Genomic DNA, 18532 nt, shown 5'->3' with positions numbered 1-18532 from the left:
AAAATTCCATTTCACTAACTTGGAAATGAGATTTGTTGCAAGTGGGTGGGTCACAGAGCAAAGGCCAAAAGTTGGGGTGAGCTGCTTGCTCTTTAGGCCTATATAAACTAATACTAGCATGGGTGATTAAGCAGTCCCAACATGTAAATAACATTTCATTTGTCATCCAGACCATGCAGCTTCAGATTGATGCTGACTGGTCTGAAATGTTTTGCGCTCACCTGGGAAATTGCAATCTTTTTATGTCCTGAACCATTTTCCATTAGAGCTTGTGCATGAGAAGTAATTCAAACAAGAAGCCAAAAGGCATTTCTAAAACTATGTTCAAATTCTAGCAAGATTTAAGATGAAGCAAATGTTCTGCTTCCCATTTGGATCTTTGAAGCAGTGAACACAGTTTGTGAAGAATTTATATTTTCTTACACATAAATATGTTTGTCATGATACCAGAACCATTGAAACAATGGCTATGTTCTGTTAGGAAATGTATTCTTTCTGTCCATATTATAAAGTACGTGTTACAGTATAATTATTCTTGCAGTCTTACAGCTAAGGGCATTTTTATAGTATAGGAAGCTTGTCTATTGAAATAGCATATGCTACTTAATTACTATAAAGCTCATTACAAATATAAAAAAATGACTAATACTCATTAGGAAATAAATTATCCAAATACATTCTGCTTTTGTTATTGCATTACTTCCTTAACAGAAAAGTACGGTAGGGACTTGAAAGCCTGTGTTAAGGGAAGGAATGAATGCATAGCAGAAGTTATTTTTACAGATTTCTACTCCTGACTGGTATAAAGTATAGGTACACATATATAAACATTCCTCCAAAGTTTGTAGGTTCTTTGAAAGGTCAATAGGCCTACATTTTTATCACTACTGTTGTATACAACCAATACTAGATGCTCTTATAAAAACGATGATAATGAGCAATAAAGAGCTCTTAAAGGAAGCTATTTAAGGATTTACAAACACAAGAGTACCTAAATTGAGGATTCCTTTAAAATTATTTATCCAACTGTTATCTTGGTACTGAGAGCTGTGGCTCTTTGAGGTTTAAATGACAGAACTCCAACTCAAACCAGATTAATTAAGCAAAAATGAAGACAAAACCCCACAACTCCTACACCTACAAGGGGTTCTGGGTAGCTCACAAACCTTAAGGCAGCACTGCCAGAACCAGGGCCTCAGTAGGACCAGAACTGGGGTTAGAACTGTGGTTATGAAGCTCCCTGGAACCTTTATCACTTTCTCAGCTTCAGCCATGTCGTCCCAGTAGAGCACTATCAGCAGAAAGACTTCATCTTCTCAAGGTCTCTATAGCAAGGACTCTCCTGGGTCTTGTTTTAGGTCATTTGCCCACCCCTTGGACCAATTACTGCTGATGGGCTGTGGTATACTGAGACAGTCCAATCTGGGTCACCCTGAAGAACAAGGAACTGGAATTAAGAGCCCCAAGAGGACCACATGCAATATGATAAAGGGGGACATTGCTACCTAAAAAGGGAAAAGAAAACCCTTTGGTCCTGTCCACCTTGAGGTAGAGTCTCCGTCAGAAGCTTGGGTGCTGAAGGGTCTGAAGGCCTGGGGGGCTGGTCTGAACAACTCTGAGCTTGGTGTTCCTTGGCTTCTGGACTGCACTGGCTTTAGTATTTGCCTGTCTTCTTCAGTTCTTCCTTAAGCTTTGAAACTAAATACACAATTCCCTTTATGGTTTTATCTTGGGAACCAACCTGGTTCCATGGAAGGAGTACAGGGTGAAGTCAGAAAGCCCCCCAGATGCTTGCTCCGGCGTTCACCAGCCTTGTGACCTTTGGCAAGTTACTTAAGCTCCGTGAATCTTAGTTTCGACATCTATAAGAAGGTGCCTGCTCCCTTGCGTGGTTGCTGGAAAGAACTGGAAAAGTATGTAAAGCATAGGGCTGCTCACTATAGATATTCAGTTATTACTGAAGGGGAAGTGCCACAACCTTTGAACAACACTGAAGGACTGTGATGGTGTCTTATGCTGAAGCACTCAACTGAAGACTGGAGGATCAAAAGAACATGACATGAACTCAATGGACTTAGACTTTAGTAAGAGAGAAAATAAAACTGCTAGAAGAGGTATTATGAAAAAAAAGTGCTGAGAGTTCAAAGGAGAAAGGATATTACCACGTGCCAGGAACATTACCCATATTCTGCAAAGAATGCACCATGTGTTGCCATTTTAAGATGTAAGCACTCATTGCTACGGTAGAAAAATTGCCCTTACTGCCCAATCAGTATTTGTAATGTATTGAAAAAAACATTTAGGGCATCCCAACAAAGAGAGGGCACGTCCTATACATTGTACATGCAGAATGCATCACAACCTACATCTCTCGCAAAAATCCCGATTATGTATTTCTACATTTATATAAATATTAAATCCTAATTATTATCTCCATGGTATAATAAAGACACTGAATGACTTGCTTAAAGATATAGACAGAAATGGCAGAAATAGGAACCAAGCCCTAATCCAGCTCTAAAACTGGGATCTTTATATCATTGTTTTTTCCCAACAATGACAATTTAAGATTGAGTTTCACTTCACCCTCTAGATGCATGCCTGGCCTTAGCTCAGTCTCTCCTTTTGCACCTCTGTACTTCCCCTGACAAGCTGACCAAATAGCTGAGCTTCTTCTGTTGTCTAGAATCTCCACTTCTGAGAGCTACACAGTGATTCTCCAAGTGTGGTCTCTGGACTATCAGCATCATTACTTGGAAACCTAAGAAAGTATATTCATGGCTATGCAAGGCCTACTTAATCAAACTCTGGGAATGGACCAGAAATCTCTTAACAAGATCCTAATTCAACTTGGAAAACCAGATCTTCAGCATTCTAAGGAATGCTGGTATTATTGATACCCTTTGTCCTCCTCAACAGAGCCTTCATCCTCTACACATTTTTTCTGAAGCTTTTAAGACATCTTAGAAACTTCATTTTTTTTTCGTATTTTGTCTTTTTAGGGCCACACCTGCAGCATATAGAGGTTCCCAGGCTAAGGGTTGAATCAGAGCTGCAGTTGCTGTCCTATACCACGGCCACAGCAATGCAGGATCTGAGCTGTGTCTGTGACCTACACCATAGCTCATGGCAAAGCCAGATCCTTAATTCACTGAGAGAGGTCAGGGATGGAACCTGCATCCTCATGGATACTAGTCAGATGCGTTTCCACTGAGCCATGACATGTTGTTTAACTATAAATGTCATAAAATTCATTGAGTAATTTAAAAAAAGATCTTGTCCCAGACCTATTTAAACACCCACTACTCTTTTAACGTTACAGTCCAAACATCTCTAGTTGTCTCTACTCCACTCATGAAATGCAAATGATCCTGTGAACCTCACTGACTCTAGTTTTAATTCAGCAGATATTTAAACAGAGGTGGGACTGAGGTTGACCTATTATGAACTGCTAAAGGTACTAATGTACAAGGTGTCCCACCTAGACACCCTAGAACTCAAGTCTCCTTAGGTACTTTAAAAATTATTTTACTAATTAAAATTTCAGTGTATTACCCAAGTTCCCCAAAGATCTTTTATTAACTCGAGAACACATCATTTTTTTCATGAACTCATATATGCCATATATATAAATTAGCAAGATTTTACTATACATTACATATTAAATTCTTGCATCATTACAGCCTAAATATTTTTAATTAAACAAACAAAACCCTTCTCTGAAGACTAGGGACAGCGATAAGATGGAGCAATTGAGGAGTTCCCTGGTAAGCTTAGCAGGTTAAGGATTTGGTATTGTCACTGCTGTAGCTCAGATTGCTGCTGTGGCACAGTTTTGATCCCTGGCCCAGGAATTTCTACATGCCTCAGGGAGGGCCAAAAAAAAAAAAAAAAGAGAGAGAGAGAGAGCGCAATTAGAGCAATTGTTACAGTGCTATGCTCAAGTAAATGGAAGTTTTCTATTGGTGATAAAATACGCAACCCTCTCCCCTCACTAAAGAGTACAGCCTGAAACAGAAATAGAACAAGTTAATGTAAGATAACATCAAGTTTTAAGACAAGTGAAACTAGACATAGGTCCAAGTCATTAAATTCACCACCAAATGGTGATAATTGGCAGCATTAGAACCATCTTGGGGAACTTTTTTTGAAAACACATTTTCCAATTTTCAATTTCAGAATTGTTCAGGGTGAGACCAGAGTTGGGCTCAGGTATTTCTAGCACACCACAGATTTAAGACCTAGTGGCCCAGAGACAAGCTCCGTTTTAAAATTAATCAGCAGCACCATTACCACAGCACAAGCCTATTTAAAAATATGTACCAGACGAGGACCCAGTTCAGTAGCTTTTCACCCAGTCACCCAGGATGACGTACACTTCACGTAGGACTTTACAGATGGGTGGTGCAGGACAAAAAATAGGTCACTTGTCGTAGCAACTGATGGCAGTGTTCTACCATCTCAGTTCCCTGGTCTACCAAGTAGGTTCTAAATTGATGAATTACAGACTTTTCAGGCAGAGTGCAATGAGGAGGCACAAGGCCGCTACCCAATCCACAAGGCCCTGAACAGTGGTGACACCAATGCATCTACATACTATTGAAACAAAAGTACCAAGGAATAGTTACATAAAATACACAGATAGTTGGGGGTGGGGGTGCCAGTGATTGATGCCGATCCTGAACTGCTGCTAAAGGGCTGCAGTCTGTGAAACAGAGCCACTTCAGTATTTCGTGGGTCAGAAAACACCAGTCTCTACTAGATGTGCCATTTCACCATCTCAATTAAATCTTTTCTGTGACCCTTCATTTGCCCGAGTCCCACCGTGAAATCTCTCCACAACATGACCTTCAACAACTTCCATCTCGAGGCTCAGCACTCCCTTCCTGCAGGCTGGCTTCTGCCACAGGACCTAGAACAGGCCACCAAACTTCTCACTTTACAAGCCCTGTTGCCAAAGAAAGTGCAAAAAGTGCATACCTTCTCCTTGAGTGCAAAACTTCTAAGACAACATAGATTAGGTAGATCACTCATTGCATAGCCAATCAACCAGATCAGTGGCACAGGAATGCACAGCCAAGCCCAGGTAACCAGGAGGAAAAACGGAGTGTATGGGCAGACAGTGGAGAGAGGTACATGAAAAATGACATCGCTATTTTTAGAGACATTTCTCTTGGCTACAACAAATAATTAGGCTGTTTATAAGTAAAAACCACAATGAGCAGCATTATTAATCAATTCCCAAAGCTAGAGATTTTAGCTAAATAATCATACATTAGAACCTTCTAAGAAGGCTGCTAATAAACTATGTCAAAATTTGCAAACAGCTTTAAAGTCAGGTTTGAAAGCCAAGATAAACAACTCCTTTGCATGATTATTACCTCTGACCTGAGGCAAAAGAATTCACTCAGACAAATAACTTTCATGAGCTACCTAAAAATAGGATGGCTCATAAATTTTCTAAACTGTTCTTTCCAGCTGTGGACAGCCCTTGATCTCTGACTGTAAAACCTAGCAAACTTGGCATACGCTCATGTTAGTTTTATAAGTTACTGAAAACCTCTATAAATTAGGCATCATTTCTCAAATCTGGATAGTTTTGTCATTCTGAATGCCTAAACATTTAGATCACAAATTGAAATACCAGTAGAAAAAGATTCATCTTTAGGCAGGTTTATATAGTTACCACACGGCAAGAAACTGACAAGAAAATTTAAACATTCAGAAGTTAAAAATACTTCAAAGAATTAGGAACTTTGAACTTAGCACTTTCCTGAACTCTAGTATTTCCAACTATAGGAAAACCAGACTGTCGGAGAGTTGAGATGATTTAAGGTAACTCAAATTTTTCCCTGATTTTGACATCAACAATAGATTTATATAGTTTTATTGTAGTAACAAATAGGTTGTTACAGTGGAATCTACAAACATATACAGAATTATATTTAAATTCATATAGAACAATATTTACATTTTTAAGTTACACTTTGAAATCAGAAGATGAAGTAAGCTTAAGTTTTACAACATAGAAAAGAAAAATACACAAGACAAAAGCAGAGTTAACAGTAAAAATACAACTATCTGTTCTTGATACAACGTGTGGGAAAGCTACATTCTCTTAACTTGATTGTCCAAATCATTAAAATATGGATGATTCAGTGCCATTTTGCCAGAAATTCGCTTGGCAGGATCATAGACTAACATTTTCTGAAGGAAGAAAAAAAGATTAAAACAAGGTTTTTTAATTTTTTAAGAAATAAGCCATTTTAAAAAGCCTTACTTTTCCACCGTAAGCCATGACCTAATAATGTGAATGAAAAATTACTAAATGTACATTTCCATCGTTTTAATACCAAACCACATAAATTTCTTAGATTCCTCACCCCCTACCTCTAAAATAATCTACTCCTTAAATCACAGGTACCTTGGGAACCTCTTTCTGCTATAAATTATGGTTTAAGACACAAGCATTCACAATAGTTTTAAAACCGAGGCATAAATTTTAAAAAGATATCTAGTTAATTGTATTTACTTGGAGAATTAAATGGCCATCTGAATTATTTACAACATTCCTGAAATGGTGGCAATTAACCATAGAGGTTTCTAATGTAGTTTCCAGCAAGTTCCAAATTAAAAAAACAACCAAAGAGCAATATGTTATAAACAGGTAAAATGAGTCACTAAATGAATTATGGTCAGACAATCTAGTATTAAAGTTAATTTATACATCACCAGAAAAGATTGAATTAAGGTAACATTTATCTTAAATATTACTCTTTTTTTTTTTTTTTTTTGGTCTTTTTAGGGCCTCATCTGCTGCACATGGACGTTCCCAGGCTAAGGGTTTAATCAGAGCTGCAGCTGCTGGCCTATACCACAGTTCATGGCAATGCCGGATCCTTAACCCACTGAGTGAGGCCAGGGATGGAACTCACATCCTCATGGATACTAGTCGGCTTCATTACTTCTGAGCCATGACAGGAACTCCCAAGAAATATTAATCTTAAAGGAAACTAAATAAGTAGATGAGAGCTACTTTTACCATCTGGTTACCATCTGAGCTCTGATTATGTATCTGGCGTTACATTAAGTGCTTTGTACATTTCATGTTACTTACTTCTCGCAACAAAAGGTAGGCATTAGTCCCACTTTAAATGAGTACATTGAGACTCAAAGAGATTAAGTAACTTGCCCAAATTCAAAGAGCTTAAGAGTAATAAGGCTGGAAGTTTCCATCATGACTTACTGGAAATGAATCTGACTAGCATCCATGAGGAGGCAGGTTCAATCCATGGCCTCGCTCAGTGGGTCAGTGGGTTAAGGATCCGGCGTTGCCCTGAGCAGGGGTATAGGTCATAGACAAGGCTCAGATCTGGCGTTGCTATGGCTATGGCATAGGCCAGAGGCTGCAGCTCCAATTCCACCCCTAGCCTGGGAACTTCCACATGCCGTGGATGCTACCCTAAAAAGACAAAAAAAAAGAAAGAGTAATAAGGCTGAAATTTGAAACCAAGACCGACTGATGATGCATAGCAGGAATTCTCAACCTGATCAGATTTTGCCCCTCAGGTGACACCCAGCAAGGTATGAAGACATTTTGGGTTGTCACAACTGGAAGGAATGTGTTAATGGCATCCATGGGGCAGAGGACTGGGATGCTGTTAAGTATCTTAAAATTTACAGACAGGCCTTCTACAGCAAAGGAGGATCCAGTCCAAGATGTCAATACTGGCTAGACTAAGGATGGATGGGTAGTATGATTTTCATTTTATTAACTAAAGTGAAATTCCTCATGTTCAAAAATTTCCTAAGTTAAAAAGACAGACTGGGCCAGTAATATAGAAGGCCTCAATACTGACATACAAAATATGTAAATGGCATGACTTATAAATTGGGAAAGGGGCCCAAAGACCAATTAGAACATGTATATGGTGATGTAGCAGTAGATATTTTTTATTTAGTAACCTGGCAAAATCTTATTATTTTTCTGGAATCACATTACCTGAGATTCATAAAAATTAGTTCTTTCTAAAATCTCAGTATTTAAATACTATGCTAAAACAAATTTCCCAAGGCAGGTCTAGGACAATTCGTTATCTTGACAAATTTTTTGTTGTTGTTCTTGTTTTTAAAGAATACAACTGTTAGTTGGGAATGGCAATGTAATAGAGGGGAAAAGTTTTAGGAACTACATTCATCCTTCTACTACTCTTTCTGATGTAGAAACAAGGCACAAAGTGAGAAATGGGAATTCATTAGTAAAGGCTCTAATAACTAAGAATATAAAGCAATAAGGAAGACACCTATGTCTAAACTAAAAAGTAATATATACCAGAACAAAAAAGCTTGAAAGGAAGACCACAAGTCAGCAACCTAAAGGTATATTAACCTTGTCCTCTCCTTCAAAGTATCTATAGCTACCTATCAGATTAAAAACAAATGAACAAAAACAAACTAATGCCAGATTCTCCTCTCAAAAGAACTAGTATTTTTTCTTATCTAAAATGGCGCTAGTAACACAATAAACAGACTTAATAGTTACACGCCTAAGTCAATCAGTATATGTTGGTTGTCTTCCTGTTTGCTAGGTAAAAGAAAGAACTGAGTACATTCAAAATAATAATGTTCAAGTCACTATAAAGAGCATTCCTTACCGAGAGCAGATCCAAGCCATTTTCATCCAAGTTTTTGACGTGGGATGCTAGGCTTCCTGGTTTCCACTTGGGAAATGTATTCTTATAGTCCTGTAAAGACTCCACTTCTGGCCACACTTCATTATTGGGAGTGCCCAAAGCTCTAAAAAGCCATAGCAAAACAAAAACTGAAGAGTTAAAGGATCAACATTAATCTTATTATATACATGTTGTCTTAATATTTAAAGTTCTTAACAACTTATGTATAAAAAACAAAAATACCTGAAAATTCTGAAGAGTTGATCGATTTCTGAATCCCCGTGGAAAAGTGGTTTCTTAGTTGCTAGTTCGGCAAATATGGTACCTATACTCCAAATATCAACTGGAGTTGAGTAGCGAGCTGACCCCAGCAATACTTCTGGAGATCTATACCAGAGTGTTACTACCTATTACAAACAAAATATTTTACTTTGAATAAATGTGGCTTAAATATAAACATTTATATTTCATTAGGACTGTCCTTTAGAAGGCTGCATAATGGTCATTGATAACTGTTTAAAAGTCAATTAATTACATATAATATTAAATGTTAAATAGTTCATTTCTAAGTTATATATGTTGGGGGTGGGGGAGATATAAAAGCTTACCAAGTCTTCTCAAATGAGTAAAACGAGAAACTCAAAATAGTCAAGATAGGCTTCACTTTAAAAAAAAAAAAAAGTTCCCATTGTGGCTCAGTGGTTAACAAATCCGACTAGGAACCATGAGGTTGCAAGTTCGATCCCTGGCCTCGTTCAATGGGTTAAGGATCCGGCATTGCCATGAGCTGTGGTATAGGTCGCAGACATGGCTCAGATCCCGCGTTGCTGTGGCTCTGGCGTAGGCCAGCAGCCGTAGCTCCAATTAGACCCCTAGCCTGGGAATTTCCATATGCTTCAGGTGCAGCTCTAAAAAGTAAAAAAAAAAAAAAAAAGCTAATTGGGAGTTACTGTTGTAACTTATTGGTAACGAACCCAACTAATAACCATGAGGATGAGGGGTTCGATCCCTGGCCTCTCTCAGTGTGTTAAGGATCCAGCATTGCCGTGAGCTGTGGTGAAGGTCACAGATACTATTTGGGTCCTGCGTCACTATGGTGTAGACCACTAGCTGCAGCTCTGATCCACCTCTAGGCGGGGAACTTCCACATGCCACACTAGTTGCCTTTAAAGAAATAATAATAAAATAAAATAAAAATTTAAACTTTAAAAAAGCTGACTGATAACAGATTTAGGGGTGATACTGTACAAACACTAAAATCACAAATAAATTATTCAAACAGTTTATTAGTGGTCTGGAGCCAATCTACTATTTTAGCATGCCTAATATATCACAATGGAGGTCAAGTGCATCTGTGTAAGCCAATGGAAACCAAGTCATCCTTATTTATATAGCCATGGAGAAAATGAGAAAAAGGAATGAGAAAAAAAAGCCAAGACATCTGGTGAAAAGAGAACTGCTATAAGTTGTAACCTGGAGAAAGTATTTGGGCTCAAAGGTAGACACCTACACAGAAGAGTTTTCCAACAATCCTTAACAAAGTGATTCAATATTCACTTTCCCTCTAGATATCATCAGTACAACACTGACAGAACTTGTCTATAATTAGTAGCTTCTAAATACATCTGAAACAGTAGGCTTTAAGCAACAAAACCTCTTTTAACCGATCTTACTGTTTCAAGAGAAGATCCAATCAAGAGACAAATAACATGACAACCTGAATAGGAATTCTTACTATGAAGGATTATTAACAACAGAGGATTCAAATAATCAGAGATTGACTAGAAAGAATAACTCTAAAAAACTATATAGCAACGTCCTGCTGTAGAGCACTGGGAATCATATCTAGTCACTTATGATGGAACATGATAATGTGAGAAAAAAGAATGTGTACATGTATGTGTGACTGGGTCACCTTGCTGTACAGTAGAAAATTGACAGAACACTGTAAACCAGCTCTAATGGAAAAAAATAAAAATTATTATTAAAAAAAACTATACACCAATGAAAACCCTTTCTTCCTGCAATGCCTCTCTAGCACTCTCTACTGATAAAGAGTAGCATCACACCAGCTGGCAAAGTAAAAATATTGAAAGGTTCCAGATACATTTTCAGACAGCGGGCAATGAAGGATAATGACTTTGGAGCAGAGGCAATGAATTTATACTGGCACAGAGTGGAAATCTTTTTGACTAAGTATTTTTTCTTGACAACAGAAAACAATACAGCAATCACACATAACCAAAAAATACCAAAAGCTTACCTCATGTGTATATACTCTAATAGGTATCCCAAAAGCTCTGGCAAGACCAAAATCTGCCAGTTTAATTGTTCCTTTATCATCAATCAATAGATTTTGAGGTTTTAAGTCTCTGTGTAAAACTCTTCGAGAGTGACAAAACACAATCCCTTGCAGGATTTGGTACAAATAACTCTGGAAGAAGGAAACATAAGTTAGAAACAATGATTTTCCAAATAATATTGATGGATTTATTTCATAGACAATAACACACTATAATGCAGGGAAATAATTTACCAAAAAAGCTTTCAGGCCATTTGAGACTAATGGGAAGTATTTGAGGGTAGGAAGCCCATTTATATAAAGTATGTTTGTATATCTAAGGGAAAGCTATTCACCTTATGCATATATCATATGTATATGAACTCATTTATTCTTTTATTTTGGTCCCTAATTCTTAGGTCTTAAGTTAGCTTTTGATACTGAAAGTTTCTTAAACTTTTGTATTTATATACTTATAGCAACTCTATTTCTATCTTGAATCAAGTTAGTCTTTTCTATTTCTATCTTTCACTTTACATATTCATTTTCCCTTTGGAAAGACTGATCACTGATTCCAAAAGAAACAACAAAAAGGATATTATGACTATATGTGTGTGTGTGTATATATATATATATATATGACTATATACATTATGGACATATATACCTATATTATGTATATATTATGTGTGTGTGATACATACTTACATATATATATATATACACATATATATACACACACACATATATATATGGGGTTTTTTTTTGCTTTGTAGGGCCATACCTCCGGCATATGAAAGCTCCCAGGCTAGGGATCAAATCAGAGCTATGGCTGCTGACCTATACCATAGCCACAGCAACAAAGGATCTGAGCCTCAACTGCAACCTACACCACAGCTCATGGCAATGCCGGATCCTTAACCTACTGAGCAAGGCCGGGGATTGAACCCACATCCTCATGGATACTAGTCGGATTAGTTTCCACTGTCCACGATGGGAACTCCCTTTATTTAAATAGATACAATTATCACAAGATGCTGTTTAGTAGTTCAAATAAATGTTTTTACAAGATACTTATTGCCAAGACAATGTAATTGACATCTGAAGCAACATGGTATTACAAAAATCTATCGTAGACATAGTAACAGTACTGACTGACTTATAAAAGTTCAAAATTATAAAGTACAATAAAATCAATCAGTTGGAACTGGATAGCCACTTGGAAAAAATTAAGAACCCTAGTTCTCACACCAAAATAAACCTTGATCCATTCAGATTTTAAGACACAAAAGGATGGAGAGGCAATCTACTGAAACTACCAAAAAACATTGTTTTCTGATACATATGATCTGAGTGAGGAAGACTTAAATAAAATCTCAAAGTCCAAAAGTCATGTACAGGACAATTATAAAAATTACTAATGATATACACCACCAAGAAATCAAAAGGCAAAAAAAGGAATATTATCAACATGCTACCAATAAGATGGTCTTAGAAACCAGTGAAAAAAATATTCTGACAAAATCATCAGTGGAGAATATATAAGTCACTATATATAAAATGGCTAAAAATGAAAAAAATGTTCAATGAAAGGCAAAATATTGTTTTTTTCACATAACAGATTGATATTCAAAAGATTGATAAAACCAAGTTTTGACAGTGAGGTACTAAGAAAATAACTGTTACACACCATGATGTTTAAGAGTAATTCCAGGTGTGAGAATTTATTCTATAGAGTTTCATATGAAGATATAAGGATATTAACTGTAACACTGATCATAAGAGTATGAATCACCAAAGCAGAAAAGCACCCCAATGTCCATCAGTGTGGAACTGGTTTACATTATTATATCAAAAAATTAGACAGGTAGACCCATGTCAAAAAACGTTTTAAACAGTAAAAGGGAAAATAGTGCATACACACACACACACACACACATAATCTCATTTTTACAAAAACAATATACATAAACAGTGTATACAAAGTTGACATACAAGTATCTATCTCTAAGATTACTAATAAACATTGGCCACCTCTGAGGAGCGGTTTTGTAGAGATGGTGTAAGGATAAGTGACTATACACTTTACTACTTTTTAAAAAAATTATACATTTAAATATAATGGCAATGATAAATTCAACCCCTTCCTACCACCATCCTATCCCAGGCTTTTGCTACTTTGTTTTATACATATCTCACTGCCAAATAAAGACCAGGAAAAAAACTAGTTTCCAACAATAAAACACCTCCTTATTACTTTTATGTTATCTCAGGCATTATTTTTCACTTGACAGCTAGAAGCACGATCTAGTAATAAAATGGGTTATGGACAATCTATAAACTGTGTGGGAGAAATCAAAATATTCTTTTCTTCCTTGGTATACTTTCTAACACTTAAGAAAATTCTCATGAATTCTCTTAAGCCCTCAGAGGTGTCTGGAGTTAGACCATTTACATTCACGTGGATAAATACTAATAAAATGAGCTAAGAGTCTTACCTTAACAAGTGAAGAATCCATGAACTGACCAGGAGGGATAGAATCCAAGTATTTCTTGAGATCCATAGAAAGGAATTCAAAGATGAGATATAACCTGGAGTCTTGCATAAGCACATCTTGAAGACTAAAGAAAAAACAATTACATGAAAAAAAGAAAAATCTAACAAGCATTTTTCACCTCTCACAAAATAAAACTACTTCTATAAATCTTGCAGTTAAATCCTAATTGGGACTGTTAAGAAGACACACATGCCCCCAGAGATACCAATCCAAAAGAAACATTTCTTTTTCTGACCCACCTATCTCAAGACTGACCAGAGCTCTAAGAGCAGAAGCGGTGACAAAGCTCTGTGAAAAGGACTCTTTCCTCCAATGACTAGTTTACCCTGACTTTCCAGCCCCCACAACTAATCTCTACCACAAGCTCCTCCAACTGTTTCTGCCTGACCAACCTATTTTTCCTATGCCCAGCATTCTCAATTTACAAAAACAGTAGAGTTCTATTCTGCTCAGCAAGGCTAAACTAGAAATTAAGCAAATATAAAAATTTCCACACTGAGGAGTTCCCATCATGGCATGGTGGAAACGAATCCAACTAGGAACCATGAGGTTGAGGGTTTGATCCCTGGCCTCGCTCAGTTGGTTAAGGATCGGGTGTTGCTGTGAGCTGTGGTGTAGTTTGCTCACGAGGCTTGGATCCTGTGTGGCTGTGGCTGTGGTGTAGGCTGGCAGACTGGGAACCTCCATGTGCTGTGGTATGGCCCTAAAAAGCAAAAATGAAAAAAAATTTTCCACATTGAAATTTACATTTGAAATAATATGCAGAAAATTACTTACGCTCTGATATTATACCATACCTGACTATATTTGGATGGCGAAGTTCTTTTAATAGAGATATTTCTCGAATGGCAGTACTAGGAACACCTTCCTCTTCACTTTCTAGCCTGATTTTCTTCATGGCTACCACTTGACCTGTAGTTTTGTGTCTACCCTTATACACAACTCCATAGGTACCTGAAATAGACAAAGTAAACATCTGCTAGGTGACACCCTCCTCAAACTAAAGATTTTTAAACATGATTGATCCCGGAGTTCCCACTGTGGCACGGTGAAAACAAATCAGACTAGTATCCATGAGGACACTAGTTTGATCCCTGGCCTCAGCCAAGAATTGGGCATTGCCGTGAGGTGTAGTATAGGTCTCAGGGGCCCCTTGGATCCATTGCTGCTGTGGCTGTGGTATAGGACGGCAGCTGTAGCTCAGATTCAACCCCTAGCCTGGGAACTTCCATATGCTGCAGGCGCGGCCCTAAAAAAATAAAAATAAAAAAAGGAGTTCCTGTCGTGGCTCAGTGGTTAACAAATCCGACTAGGAACCATGAGGTTGCAGGTTTGATCCCTGGCCTTGCTCAGTGGGTTAAGGATCTGGTGTTGCCGTGAGCTGTGGTGTAGGTCAAAGCCTCGGCTAGGATCCTGCATTGCTGTGGCTCTGGCTGGCAGCCACAGCTCCAATTAGACCCCTAGCCTGTGAACTTCCATATGCCACGGGCGTAGTCCTAGAAAATACAAAAAAAAAAGAAAGAAAACAAAATAAAAAAAACCCTCCAGGACATAGACTTTTGTATATAATTTATTAAAAAAAAAAAATAGGACAGGAGTTCCCATTGTGGCTCAGCAGTTTATGACTTTGTCTCCGTGAGAATACAGATTCGGGAGTTCCCGTCGTGGCGCAGTGGTTAACGAATCCGACTAGGAACCATGAGGTTGCGGGTTCGATCCCTGCCCTTGCTCAGTGGGTTAACGATCCGGCGTTGCCGTGAGCTGTGGTGTAGGTTGCAGATGCGGCTCGGATCCTGCATTGCTGTGGCTCTGGCATAGGCCAGTGGCTGCAGCTCCGATTCGACCCCTAGCCTGGGAACCTCCATATGCCGTGGGAGCGGCCCAAGAAATAGCAAAAAGACGAAAAAAAAAGAATACAGGTTCGATCCCTGGCCTTGCTCAGTGGGTTAAGGATCCAGTGTTGCCACAAGATGAGGCATGGGTCACAGACGCTATTCCAATCCAGTGTTGCTGAGGCTGTGGTGTAGGCCTACACCTGCAGCTCTGATTCTACACCTAATTTGGCAACTTCCATATGCTGTGGATGTGATTGTAAAAAGAAAAGCAGAACAGAGTTTATATAGCATCAGTTTGCCTTGACAAAACTATCCTTAATATTCTAATCAAGCAAGTAGTAGGTCATTTATTTGTTAGAGGCCTTTTCTGAAGTATGGCTATCTTTGGAGAAACTTAAAAAACTGTAGAATAGACCTCCCTAGATATTAGAGCACTGTAACTGCTTTGAAGTTACACTCATGTCATAGAATAACAGTAAAAGCTATTCAACAAAATTACCATACACTTTAGGGGGTTAAGACTTTTCTAAATTGTCCAACCCAGCTTAAAAAAAAAAAAAAAAAAAACCAATTATCTAGGGATCCTGTATATGAACTGGTTTTTAGCTGATTGGTCCATCATCTCCCTTATTGCCATCTGTTTCCTCCATTCATTCATACCAGGATCCCTTATATTGACCTCGTTGCTCATTATCTGAAGCCCTTATATTAGCATCAACTTCAAAGTGGATGTGAGGCTTTCCGTAAATAATACGAACTTGAATAGATTAAATATTTAATAAAATATTTTCTTTTCTGGATGAGTATTGTTGACTGTTCAATGTATGCATGAAGTATTCTACATGAAATTTTCTGAAAGTATCACTGTGACTCCTGTTAGTATTATTTCCTGACCCCAAATTTTTACACTATTTTATGCCTACCTTGTTGGGTAGGACATTGGACAGGAGAGAAGTTTCCAATTTGCAAATGATCCTTTTTCTCTAAAATGGGCTGGAAAATTAGAAAATTGTGACTACATGAGCTTTCTAAAGTATGGATACAATAGGCTGTAGTTAACCTCAGTGTTTTTTGCAGAGTGAGAGGGTACAACTATGAGTAAGATGCTTCCTCTCTGGCCACAACAGAAGTTTCTATCCTTGACACCTTATGGGATTGATTGTTTTTTCTTTTTTCTTTTTAGGGCCACACATGTGGTATATGGCATATGTAGGCTGCTGGTGCTGGCCTACACCTGTCACAGCAATACCAGATCAGAGCCGCACCTGCGATACATACCACAGCTCAGGGCAAAGCCAGATCCTTAACCCACTGAGGCCAGGAATCAAATCCGCATTCTCATGGATACTTGTCAGGTTCTTAATGCATTGAACCACAATTGGGAACTCCCTGTCTTGGTATCATTTTAAAGACATAATTTGACATAAAATCCATTGCATATCATTTGATTAAATTTAGATTAACTGTGCTTTGGATAACCAAAATTATTGAAGACTATGTAGGATTAATCTTATTTGCTCTTCCTAACCATCCTTAAAAGTAGCCAACTTTAGGAGTGCCTGTGTGGCTCAGCAGGTTAAGAACCTATCTAGTATCCATGAGGATGGCGAGTTCAATTCCTGGCCTTGCTCAGTGCGTTAAGGATCCAGCATTGCCACAAGCTGCAACATAGGTCACAGATGCAGCTCTGATCTGTCATGGCTGTGGCATAGACTGGCAGTTGCAGCTCCAATTTGACCCTTAGCCTGGGAACTTCTAAATGTCACAGGAGCTGCCACGAAAAGAAAAAATAAAGTAGGTAACCTTCTCTAGACTTAAAACCTACATTTTTCAAATGTAAATTGTACTTGCATTAAACACAAAAGCAGGTAAGCTAGAAGCACCCTCATCTGGCACACCATTTACACTCAGAAGATTAGTCATTTGTGGAATATAGCCAAATAGGCAGTTAATTTTAAATACAAAAAAATTTTTTTTAGTATTCTTACTTTTCCCTCAAGTGTACAGCACTCATAGACCTAAAATCTACTTATAACAACCATTAATTTATAGTAAACACTCAAGAATTACTGAGTTTTAAACATCATAAGTGCTCTATGTCTCCCTCCTGACTCTGAATTATCACTTCTCATTGAACTACTAGAATAGAGCTCTAGTTAAATAGAACAAAAGGATTCTACTGATTAAGCACCAAAAATATTTGTATGATACAAGGTATATGCTCTGAACTGAATATTTAAAACTTAAAAAACATTTGCTATGGTCAAATTATAAAGCTGCTGGTGGTAAACAAAAAAAACCTTTAATCAACAAATCTTTAGAGTACCTACTAAATGCCAATTAAGGTTCCACATCATGGCTGTAACCATGCTATGATCTAAAAAGATGTTTTCTTAAAGACACGAAGGAATTCAAAGACTAATGTTACAACACTCAGACTTTTGTAATCCAGGAGAAACAAGAGTAATAAATGAAATCAGAAAAGCCTGGGTGTATTTAAGGAATGAATTAGATTGTCAAAAACCTCAATGTCAAGGGGCCTATTCTAAATTAGAAGTGATTAAGGAGACATTAACCACGAAATGAAATGTGTGACCTTGACTAGAACCTCAGAATATATATGCACAAGTATTTAGAAGTAAAGTACCTAATTCCACTGCATGAACACTCTCCCAACCACACCTACAAGATATCAATAGGATTCAAAATACAATATTGCTTTAAGTATTTGTCTTAGAAGAATGTAAGATTATTGGAGGGGGCTGTTGGGGACACATGCGAAAATAATTTCAATTCTCCTGAACTGGGAACATTTTTATGTTTCAATTATCATGTAAAGAACATATGTATTAATGTACTAATGTACTGTAAGGTACCTATAGAACATTCATTCTTTAATGAATGTTCACGTCTTCATGTCAAGGATGCTGCAGCATCATTAAATCATTAAAAAAAAAAAAAAACCTTGTATATTATTAAAACTACTCACCTTCTCCAATTTTCTCTATCTTGGTATAGTCTTCCATAGTTACTCAGTGGATGTGGTAGATCCTAAAATGAGAGGAAAAATGGACTTGATTACATGCCACAAACTCAAAGGGCAATTTTAAGTTATTAATGAGATACTAAAGGAAAGTATTTCCACAGTGCCTAGTGCAGTATTAATTTTCCATAAATCTTATATTA

General features: G+C 37.6%; 1 protein-coding gene across 9 annotated transcripts in view; it reads right to left on the bottom strand.

Annotated features, from left to right (window-relative positions):
- CDK1 (cyclin dependent kinase 1) overlaps positions 1 to 18532 on the bottom strand; it is a 158734-nt gene that overhangs the window by 137790 nt on the left and 2412 nt on the right. For 5 of the 9 annotated variants that reach the window (XR_014825568.1, XR_014825567.1, XR_014825566.1 and 2 more), the window contains exons 2-7: positions 18336 to 18397; positions 14309 to 14465; positions 13452 to 13575; positions 10936 to 11106; positions 8916 to 9079; positions 8655 to 8796 (exon numbers count right to left, since the gene is read on the bottom strand). Coding sequence is in view for 6 of the 9 variants with exons in the window: in XM_084992913.1 (XP_084849039.1) it covers positions 8655 to 8796; positions 8916 to 9079; positions 10936 to 11106; positions 13452 to 13575; positions 14309 to 14465; positions 18336 to 18372 (795 nt within the window). In the remaining 3 variants the exon portion in view is untranslated. 9 annotated transcript variants of the gene reach the window in all.

This window comes from Sus scrofa, chromosome 14 (genome assembly GCF_054392235.1).
Source record: "Sus scrofa isolate SSC_HxYL_T2T_F1_AM1 chromosome 14, Sscrofa_HxYL_maternal_Yorkshire_Landrace_v2.0, whole genome shotgun sequence".
NCBI lineage: Eukaryota > Metazoa > Chordata > Mammalia > Artiodactyla > Suidae > Sus > Sus scrofa.
The sequence above is the reverse complement of the archived record's forward strand: the minus strand, read 5'-3'. Positions and strand labels throughout refer to the sequence as shown.